Genomic DNA, 11,525 nt, shown 5'->3' with positions numbered 1-11,525 from the left:
GCACCCCACTCCACCCCATCACATGACTAATAAAATCAAATGTGTTTTGCCGTCTAATGTTTCAACTTGATTTATACGTTAATATAAACGTAAGCAATTAAGCATATGCTCAAATTGAGTCGCTTAACTTCAAACTCGGGTAAATCCATCTGTCAGATTATGCGATTTTGGTATTAAGAAAACGTAATAGGGTACATATTTGCTGAGAGGGTCCAATGGATTTACCCGAGTTTGAAGTTAAGCGACACAATTTATGATTGCCATTAGACTTCATCCAGGCGCTATACTTACTCTAGCTGCTTACGCTAAGTCCACGCAGATTAAGTCGCGGGCGAAAGCTAGTCTAAATATAAATACAGAAGCTTACTCTTTTTTGTAGATCACGATATTATTTCTTCCGAAATCACAACAAAATATTTCGTTTTCCAGTCACAAAACAGTCAACGCCATGTGACACTGACAACTAAACCTGGGCGTATACAATATTAAGTACCTTCTACACGTCCTGATGTGGTCATTCAAATCCTGATTTTACAAGAGGGTGCCCGAGCCTCCCGACTGCACAAATAACACAATGGTCCCCTACCTGCCTTACTTAAAGGCCCCTGTACATATTGGGCCAACTCAGGTCAGTTCAAGGGACACAGCCATGCGGTAGAATGAGATAGCAATATCACTTGCTCCCTCTAACGTATTAATGCGTCCCCCAGACTGGCCCACGCTGGCCCAATATGTACAGGAGCCTTAATATATATAGAGAAATTGTAAAAGAGCCTGTTATTAGTATACCCTTCACTAAATAGCGGCGCAGTGCGCCGTGAACGGGCTCCTTATCTGACTTGTAATTTTAGTTTTAAGCTTTGAGCGTTAAAATAAAATAAATAAATCTTATATTACATCATGTTTCATTATCCATCCTTCAATACTACGCATAGTATATTGTATTGTCGGGGTTCTGACTAAGGTTATAATATGTATTTTCTAGCCAAATAGCTCGTCCGTTTTTCTAAAATTAAAGCCTCTACACTCGTGCGCGAATCGCGTTCGCCATAGCGGGCTTAATCTACATGACTAGAGCGCAATGTTGCTTGCGTAAGTTTTAAGCAATACCCTTTCACCGCCAGACATCAATTCCGACAATGTTCATGATGACGCGCCGCGCATGATAGTCGTGGTGTTTAAAGGGTTAGGCGTGTTATTTGCAATGGCATACGTAGCCCTTGGTTCAGTTGCTTCACATGCGCAAGCTTCAAATACATGCGCTATGTGTAAGGACGCATGCCAGAAATTTCTGTAGTTAGAACGCGACCGTAACAGACCGATTTGACATTGACAGTTAATGCAAAGCTTAGCATAACCTCTAAACGTAAATAAATATCAGTCACTTAATGAGCGAATTGCTATAAATTATTCAAATTATAGTGGATTAGATTAAAATAACGAACTAGTTTTATTATTATAAAATCAATTTATTACAGGGATAGACGAATAAGTCACAATGTCTATCGAAATAGAATCCGCAGAGTGAGTATTGAACTTCTAGCAATCGACTCGTTTGTTTCTAAGTTTTCATCTACATTTTAATTACTAAAACTGTATGCGAACCTTATTCTTTACGATAAGTCGTTCAAACATCTTCTGAAGTCGCTATAAGTTAAATAGATTCATTTGATAGGGCTGTTGTTGATAATATGAGTGTGTGGCTATTGCAGCGTGATCCGGTTGATCCAGCAGTACCTGAAGGAGTCGAATCTCACGCGCACGCTTCAGACGCTGCAGGTCAGTATTTATTTAATAAGTGAAGTGTATAAGGCACTGGTCCCACCGCGAGCTAGTAAGCTATGAGCTATCGGCTATAAACACGAACAAAAGATAAGCACTCCCGTGTAAATAAAAGAGACACGGCGATATTTATAGTTACTCGCCGAGCAGTGAGCTATAAATATCGCCATGTCTCTTTTATTTACACGGGAGTGCTTATCTTTTGTTCGTGTTTATAGCCGATAGCTCATAGCTTACTAGCTCGCGGTGGGACCAGAGTGCCTAAAGTGGGTGCTATTTAGAATGTCACAAACTAGTGGTGTCTATATGGGTAGAATGGGTGGCATTTTAGTAATGTATCTTGTATGAGACATTGTAAACTATCATCAATCTCAGTATTCTACAGCTCTTATGAAGTACCTAATAAGATGCTAATCCATAAAATAAGTGTTTAGATATCTGTATGTATGTGTCTCGAGACAAATATTATTATCTTTCTGTTGAGTTGTAAATAGTGTTTATTGACTTGAAACCTCTGGGCAACCTTGGTTATTCTCTTATCCCCAGTATCCCCATAATTCCAACATTATTACTTATTAACTTCAGTGTAGTTTTAATTGCAACAAATTTACATTTGTTTTGTTTCATTGGTTTATTAAACAAAATAAATTCTATGTAATGATTTTACTCTTTTCTTGCAAATCACTACTAATTCTTGTATACTGAACCGCTGGAGGTTAAATTAGGATAAAAGTATGTGAGTACAGGATAATATATTAGTGATTATTGTGTGTTGCAGGAAGAAACAGGTGTGTCACTGAACACGGTGGAGAGTGTGGACGGATTCTGCGCGGACATCAACAGTGGGCACTGGGATGCCGTGCTGGGCTGCGTAGCGGCACTCAAGCTGCCGGAGCGCAAGCTGGTGGAGCTGTATGAACAGGTTATTAAGGCTTTACAGCTATTTTATACTCCAGTACAAGGTAGCAGCAAGTTGTAAGGCACACATATTTGAAACTGGTACAATGGCCATTTGAAGTTATTTAACTTAACTGAGACTGATTCTTAATTTGTAACTAAATACAGATGTTGCAACAAGTTGAAGTTTTCAAAGCGATTTCATCATGACTAGCAACCTGCCTCGTCTGCGTACGGGTTACACAAAACCTTAACAAATTATACCTTCCTCAAGAATCACTCTATTGGTAGGTGAAAATGGCATGAAAATCTGCTTAGTAGTTTTCGAGTTTATTGTGAACATACACACAAACAGACAGACGCGGCGGGGGACTTTTTTTATAAGGTGTAATGATATAAAATGCCACTAATAACCACTAGCACATTTGTTGGGAGTAATGTCAATGGAGTCATCATTAAAATCCAATCATTCATACATGGTAAGTAGAACAACTAGAACACAATGTGACAAACACACACACACACACACACATTGTACACATTGGTGACATTCTGCTTGTTATTGTTGATTGAAGGTGGTGCTGGAGCTGATCGAGCTGCGCGAGCTGGGCGCGGCGCGGCAGCTGCTGCGCAACTCGCACCCCTGCAGGCTGATGAAGCAGCACCACACGGACCGCTACATACACCTCGGTAACATTAGCTTATCTCTTGTACATTCACAATTAAAACCTTAATTAATTACAGCAGTTATAGCACTCCCAACTACCAAGTTCCTTATGTCTATACCTACCTAAAAAGACACTCAAAATAACTAAGAGAGCTGAAGGTAGCATGCTTTTTAAATCCTTTCGTCGCAGATTTCGTTACTTTCAATCATTGCGTGAGTACCTTGTTTTGATAAAATAAATCCTGTCAAGTTTCTTGTGCTGAGAATGGTCAGAGATATAGGTTAGAACCAGTGGATTTTTTTTTAGACATTAAGGCTGATAGAGTTTTGAAATAAGTATGCAATACATGTGTACTTTAATGTCATAGAGGAAATTACACAACATACACGATTTTTGTTTTAATAAGTATATTTTTTATTGTTTAGTGGGTTTGTTAAGTGTATTTTTTTTTTTGGTGTTTGTGTATATTTAAGTAAAATAGAAGATGCCTTATGATAGTTTGTTGTTGCAGAGAACCTCCTGTCGCGCTCGTACTTCGACCCGCGCGAGGCGTACGGCGCGGGCGGCGGCAAGGAGCGGCGCCGCGCCGCCATCGCCGCCTCGCTCGCCGGCGAGGTCTCCGTCGTGCCGTCCAGCCGCCTGCTGGCGCTGCTGGGGCAGGCGCTCAAGTGGCAGCAGCACCAGGGGCTGCTCCCGCCAGGTCACTATCACAATGCCGTGCCGCTAGTGCTGCTTCATGGTTCATTTAGTTGATAAATAGCTCTAGTTTTATCTTGTTGACACGAAGTTTACAAGCAGACAGGTCATTTTAAATATGGGTTAATAAGCCACCAATATTTGGTTATCATTTTCGCCCAGCATTTTGACAATAAGAGCTCGCAAAGCGCGCACTGAACGTTTTGGGATGAAGGGAGCCTCCAGCGCCCAGCATGTAGGAGCGCGTGAAGCTCCGACCGTGGGGCTTCGCGCTTTATTTCTATTTTCCATTGTTTTCTCGGTCAGGCACAACCATCGACTTGTTCCGCGGCAAGGCCGCCATCCGCGACGAGGAGGACGACCAGTGCCCCACGCAGCTGTTCAAGACCATCAAGTTCGGGCAGAAGTCGCACGTGGAGTGCGCGCGGTTCTCCCCGGACGGCCAGTACCTCGTCACCGGCTCCGTCGACGGCCTCGTTGAGGTAGGGAACATATATCGGCATGTCAGTTTGTTCAGCCACCCCGCCTGGCCTACGTATTACAGTTTTACTATTGTGGGTCGTAAGGATACACTGAGTGACTGTGCCAGTGTGCGCTTTAATTTAAGAGATAAATCAGTCGAAAAAGAACGTGAAGATGACGCATTCGAAAATGTCGCGTGAAATGTGACTTCAATGCATGAGTTTTATTTCTTGAAGAAGCTATAGCTGTCATTTACTTTTGGCATTTTTTTTAACTATCTATCGAACGCGCGTTTGAAACTGTACAATTTAATATTTGTGACGTTCCATGGAAAGAGGTACCTTATGGCGGCCGGCGCTTACGTCGCATAGCGCCGCAATAATATTGGAGCGGCGTTAATAATAGCGTAAGCGCCAACCGCCATAAGGTCCCTTTACCCGTGGAACGTCAAATTTATATGTTTATTGTAATATGTATCGTGTACAGGTGTGGAACTTCACAACGGGCAAGATCCGTAAGGACCTGCGTTACCAAGCTCAAGAGGAATACATGAGCATGGAGGAAGCAGTGCTCAGCCTAGCGTTCGCGCGCGACTCCGACACGCTCGCCGCCGGCGCCAACGACGGCCGGGTCAAGGTTAGAAGATATATCTGCAGAATACGTACACGTAGTGCAGGAACGCCCGGCCGGAAACAAGCGCGTATTGCGTTAACTCAGCCTAATTCCCTGGAGTTGGAGCGACAGGTTACTTTCCCGGAGACATCCCCATTCACACAATATTCCCCTCAAATTTTCTTGTTTGCAGAATAGAAGGACATCTATAAGTTCGACGTCATTTAGATCGCTCTCATCTAATAATGTACATATCTCTGTCTACCGAATGCTTTATAATATCGCGCTGGCGCGTACACAATCCACACTGCTAGTAAGTGTTAGCTCGTCTCCTGTTGGCCACAGCGTGGGCAGGGCAGGGCAGGCCGCATCAAGGTTTGTATATTCCCCGAGTTTTTTTAAACTGCTGGACCGATCTGGCATTTTGCTTCTTCACAGTTTGGCCCTATTGGTATCGTTATCAAGTTAGAATCTGATTTAATCGGATCCTGACGAAACTCCTTAGAAATGGAACTGCTGGTGAAGCTTAACATTTGGTAAGTTGCCCGTAACAACAGATGTAACTTTTTTTTAGTTCAGTTCTTTGTCAAAAGTTATGTTATTGTCGGGAAGTTCTGAAATATTGCCTATTTATTTAGACCTCGTAAAATATTGAACAGACTGAATTGCCGTGTTATGATGTCAGGTGTGGCGCGTGTCGACGGGCGCGGTGCAGCGGCGGCTGGAGCGCGCGCACTCCCGCGGCGTGACGTCGCTGCAGTTCAGCCGCGACTCCTCGCAGCTGCTGTCGGCCTCCTTCGACCGCACCGTGCGCATCCACGGCCTCAAGTCCGGCAAGCTGCTGAAGGAGTTCCGAGGGCACACCTCCTTTGTTAACGAGGTTAGTGACAGGCCTTAACTCCGGTATATCGCCGAAATAAAAATAGTGTTTTAAATATTTCCGATTTGTAACAGTGCACCCCAAAACGATATTTGAGTCATCTTAAAATATGGAAGCCTTATTTATTGAAACGCTTCAAATTTAAAGGTAGGTTTTAAGTATAAAAAGGCGCATTTGGTCATTTGTAAAAGGCTCTTTTCTTTCAATGTGTGCCAAGGTAATAAAAAGCGTCCCCTTAAGTGCGAGGCCGGAGGCGAGGGGCCGTTTCGCCCACGCCCAGCTACACTACTGATTGGAACGTTAGGTATATTATCCTATTAATAATACAAGTTATAATTCCCATAGGCGGTGTTCACGCCCGACGGGCACGGCGTGCTGTCCGGCAGCAGCGACGGCTCCGTGAAGCTGTGGGCGCTGCGCACGGGCGAGTGCTCCGCCACGCTCAAGCCGCTCGGCGCCGCGGGCGAGGCCGCCGCCGGCGCGGAGCCCCCCGTCAACACGCTGCTACTCACACCCAAGAACCCCGAGCATTTCGTCGTCTGCAACCGGACTAATACCGGTATGCAACACACTGTAGTACCAGCATGAGGCCGCTCGGGGTCGCGGGGGAGGCCGACCCCGTGTTAGAACCCCGAGCACTCTGTCGTCTGCAGCGGCACCAGCGTACTATAGTACGAGGCCGCTCGGGGTCGCGGGCGAGGCCGAGTTCCCGTCAACGCTACCGCTCAGTGCTCACCCCCAAGAATCGCCGTTTTTGATTGATACACTAAGGCTCATTTGCACCATTCCACTAACCCGGGGTTAACCGGTTAAACCTGGAGTTACCACGGTAACCAGTACAATTTAACACTAGGTTTACGGTTTAACCGCTTAACCCCGGGTTAGTGGGATGGTGCAAGTGGGCCTAACGGGTTTAATGCTAAGCCATTCGTGAGTGGCAAATTGTGATAGTGGTATTTTGGTTGCAGTGGTGATAATGAACACGGCCGGGCAGACGGTGCGGTCGTTCTCGTCGGGGCGGCGCGAGCGCGAGGGCGGAGCCCTGACGTGCGCCGCGCTGTCCGCCCGCGGCCGCCTCGTGTACTGCGCCGGCGAGGACCTCGTGCTGTACGCCTTCTGCGCCAACACCGGCAAGCTCGAGCGGACCATCAACGTGAGTCACTGTGGACAAACATACACCTCGGTAACATTAGCTGTCCGCCCGCGGCCGCCTCGTGTACTGCGCCGGCGAGGACCTCGTGCTGTACGCCTTCTGCGCCAACACCGGCAAGCTCGAGCGGACCATCAACGTGAGTCACTGTGGACAAACATACACCTCGGTAACATTAGCTGTCCGCCCGCGGCCGCCTCGTGTACTGCGCCGGCGAGGACCTCGTGCTGTACGCCTTCTGCGCCAACACCGGCAAGCTCGAGCGGACCATCAACGTGAGTCACTGTGGACAAACATACACCTCGGTAACATTAGCTGTCCGCCCGCGGCCGCCTCGTGTACTGCGCCGGCGAGGACCTCGTGCTGTACGCCTTCTGCGCCAACACCGGCAAGCTCGAGCGGACCATCAACGTGAGTCACTGTGGACAAACATACACCTCGGTAACATTAGCTGTCTGCCCGCGGCCGCCTCGTGTACTGCGCCGGCGAGGACCTCGTGCTGTACGCCTTCTGCGCCAACACCGGCAAGCTCGAGCGGACCATCAACGTGAGTCACTGTGGACAAACATACACCTCGGTAACATTAGCTGTCTGCCCGCGGCCGCCTCGTGTACTGCGCCGGCGAGGACCTCGTGCTGTACGCCTTCTGCGCCGACACCGGCAAGCTCGAGCGGACCATCAACGTGAGTCACTGTGGACAAACATACACCTCGGTAACATTAGCTGTCCGCCCGCGGCCGCCTCGTGTACTGCGCCGGCGAGGACCTCGTGCTGTACGCCTTCTGCGCCAACACCGGCAAGCTCGAGCGGACCATCAACGTGAGTCACTGTGGACAAACATACACCTCGGTAACATTAGCTGTCTGCCCGCGGCCGCCTCGTGTACTGCGCCGGCGAGGACCTCGTGCTGTACGCCTTCTGCGCCAACACCGGCAAGCTCGAGCGGACCATCAACGTGAGTCACTGTGGACAAACATACACCTCGGTAACATTAGCTGTCTGCCCGCGGCCGCCTCGTGTACTGCGCCGGCGAGGACCTCGTGCTGTACGCCTTCTGCGCCAACACCGGCAAGCTCGAGCGGACCATCAACGTGAGTCACTGTGGACAAACATACACCTCGGTAACATTAGCTGTCCGCCCGCGGCCGCCTCGTGTACTGCGCCGGCGAGGACCTCGTGCTGTACGCCTTCTGCGCCAACACCGGCAAGCTCGAGCGGACCATCAACGTGAGTCACTTTGGACAAACATACACCTCGGTAACATTAGCTGTCCGCCCGCGGCCGCCTCGTGTACTGCGCCGGCGAGGACCTCGTGCTGTACGCCTTCTGCGCCAACACCGGCAAGCTCAAGTCCGGCAAGCTGCTGAAGGAGTTCCGAGGGCACACCTCCTTTGTTAACGAGGTTAGTGACAGGCCTTAACTCCGGTATATCGCCGAAATAAAAATAGTGTTTTAAATATTTCCGATTTGTAACAGTGCACCCCAAAACGATATTTGAGTCATCTTAAAATATGGAAGCCTTATTTATTGAAACGCTTCAAATTTAAAGGTAGGTTTTAAGTATAAAAAGGCGCATTTGTGTGCCGCTTGTCATCATCAATGTTCAACTTCTGAGAAAATATGACGTTTATAAGTAAACTCCGTCATTCTATTGTATTCGAGTCGGTGCATAAGCTTAGATGGACTCTAGTAACAACGCATTCGACATATTATTAACGTAACGATAACGACCACTGAGTGACTGAACATCTGCGAGAAGTGAAATAACTTTCTTCTCGGTACTATTTCTTATTCTATAGTAACACAGACACCTCCTTTCCTACAATTCAAATATGATACACGTTACTCACACACGGAACGATTTTTAAACTGCCACATGTGGTTAAAAAATAACCTCTACTTATACCAGCAGGGAGACACACTCCTGACTTCGGTCGAATTCGGCTCCGTTCGGCTCAGCATTGCTCCGAGCAATTATTAGGGTTGGCACCAGGGCCGGATTAACCCTAAGTCAAAGTAGGCAACTGCCTAGGGGCCCCGCCTCGGCTTGGGGGCCCGCCTCGGCTAGGGGGCCTCGGCGACTCAGCGCGCACCAAATCAAATTTTGTTCCATAGGCTCAAATTCATGAGTAAATTTTTATTATTAGGCCCGATGAAGATCGATACCCGGCCTTTTAACACGGTTTCACAATTTGCGATATTGTCAAAAAAATTCGCGCTCGCTGCGCTCGCGTTTATTTATAGTTCTTTAAATTGACCCTTTATCTACATGTTAGCTTGACTGGTGAATTAATAGAGGTACCTAGACCAAGAAAGTGTTAATTATACGTCATAATTTCGTAGAAGTTTTGACGTTTAAAATTGTCTTCATAGTAATTTAAGTAATTTTAATATATGGAAATTCTTTATTATTAGGTTGATTCTAATCATGTGGCTCGGCGTTTGGTCTTATGGTCGGGCAATGGCTGTTCAGCCTCTCAAAATATTGACTATTGAGAAAATTAACTTACTACTAGTGAGCTTAGCTTTTAGCCTCGCTTAAAATTGGCCATTAGAGGTAGATAAGAAAGTGGTGCTGAAGCTCTCATCTTTGGTATTCCACTGGGAATTGGCCTTAAGCCTAAAGGGCTCTCCCCACACTTGACGCGACGCGGAATCGGCAAAAACTGATAGAATAAAGCTTTATGTCCACGCAATAAGAGCGAAAAAGACATCGTTCGATTTGGATCGGCTTGGCCGACGCCTGAAGATTGAAATTAAAAACGCAAACTTTTATTTCCCTGTACTGAATGTGCTATGTGCAGAATTGTCTGTAGGGGGCCCTGAGCTTCGCACTGCCTAGGGGCCCCGACATGCTTAATCCGGCCCTGGTTGGCACCACTTGACTTCCTTTTACGTGCACGACCGCAAATAAGATAATCACTTGAATTTTGACAACCCTAAATAGCCGAAAGGGATAGTGCCATATATTAGAAAGGGATAGCATAATTCGACCCTGAACCGCTGTCAAACTTCGGGTTTGTAGGAAGTGTCCTTTCTGTACTGTATAGTGTATAGTGATACTATTATTTCTTCTGTGCTTGTACAAGGTTTATATATTGATTAATATGCGTGTCGTTGTGGTGTGCAGGTCCACGAGAAGGCGGTGATCGGCATGACGCACCACCCGCACCAGAACCTGCTGGCCACCTACAGCGAGGACGGCCTGCTCAAGCTCTGGAAACCCTGAGCTCACCTGGCGTTTCCGTGTCTCATAACGATCGGAGCTTTAATGCCATTTACAGTACATATGGTCCTATTTTCCCGCACTAGTGCGTAAAATAGCACTTTTCATGCGTATGTCAAAAGTTTAAAGGGCCATATGTACTGTAAAACGTTGTACGATACTCTTGGAAAGTGTCTTTGTAAACTAATAGAATCTTGTCAATCCACGTGCGAATAGGTAATTTCCTCTTTTCCGCACTTGTATCGTAAATAACTATTCCAGTGCTGCAGATTGTCATGAAGTCTGCATTGGATTCAATTAATTACTATTCAACACACTTGCTCGTGATGTGAAAGTTATTGAACCGCTTTTAGGCTCGTAATCCTTGATAATACCCGTGTGTTTTTTCATTATAATTATCGAACTCTTGCGGTAATGTTATAATTGCCAAACTAGTGCGGTAATGTATATGGACACTTTTTAGAATTGAAATTTGAAATTAATATTTAATTAATATATGTATAATGTTTGTTTTTTCCTCGCAAGTGTGTTGAAAAACGTCGTATGAAACACGTGTGCTTTGGTCATTACACACATCGGCCCGCTTCCAGCTCGCGCGCACAATATCGCCTCGAGTGTAATCTAATGACCATAATGGTTCATAATGTATTAATAATCCACGCACGCTCCAAAATTGTAATTATTATTGTTTGTTTCCAAAAACATCCCCTGTAGGAGAGTTTAATTTAGGTCTCTTTACTCACTGCGACGTTACTTCGTTGCGGTGCTGCGTCACTTTCGATTCACATAATTAAGAAAGAGATACAAATTTCGCAACCCGATAACAAACCACGAAGTGAATGGGATGAGACGCGCGACCGCGACCATTATCGACATTTTGACTTGATATCTTTAATTTATGTAATATAAGGTTAAGATGTAAGGTTTAGTCATTAAAGATTTGTTAAGATACATTTATGTTTTTTTTTTTTTATACTCTGAATTAATACAAAATATCTTAAGTACGGTCAAGGAATTTAATTTTTGTACTATGTCGTACCTTGTCACATTGAAAACATTATTAGGTAATGTTAAATGTACAATGTACACATGTACATGACACAAAGATTTGGATAATTTTCCGTTAACAGTGTAAATTATCCCGAAATAAGA

General features: G+C 45.9%; 1 protein-coding gene across 1 annotated transcript; it reads left to right on the top strand.

The window, feature by feature from the left end:
* Positions 1–1,330: 1,330 nt before the first annotated feature.
* LOC134673282 (WD40 repeat-containing protein SMU1) lies at positions 1,331–11,285 on the top strand. The gene is made up of 11 exons (XM_063531248.1): positions 1,331–1,524; positions 1,713–1,779; positions 2,561–2,704; positions 3,255–3,369; positions 3,859–4,047; positions 4,350–4,525; positions 4,992–5,141; positions 5,803–5,997; positions 6,343–6,556; positions 6,966–7,150; positions 10,278–11,285. Exons 1-11 carry the CDS (start codon positions 1,499–1,501, stop codon positions 10,374–10,376), a joined length of 1,560 nt encoding a protein of 519 aa, XP_063387318.1. The 5' UTR covers positions 1,331–1,498; the 3' UTR covers positions 10,377–11,285.
* Positions 11,286–11,525: the final 240 nt, after the last annotated feature.

This window comes from Cydia fagiglandana, chromosome 2 (assembly GCF_963556715.1).
Source record: "Cydia fagiglandana chromosome 2, ilCydFagi1.1, whole genome shotgun sequence".
Taxonomy (NCBI): Eukaryota; Metazoa; Arthropoda; class Insecta; order Lepidoptera; family Tortricidae; genus Cydia; species Cydia fagiglandana.
The sequence above is the reverse complement of the archived record's forward strand: the minus strand, read 5'-3'. Positions and strand labels throughout refer to the sequence as shown.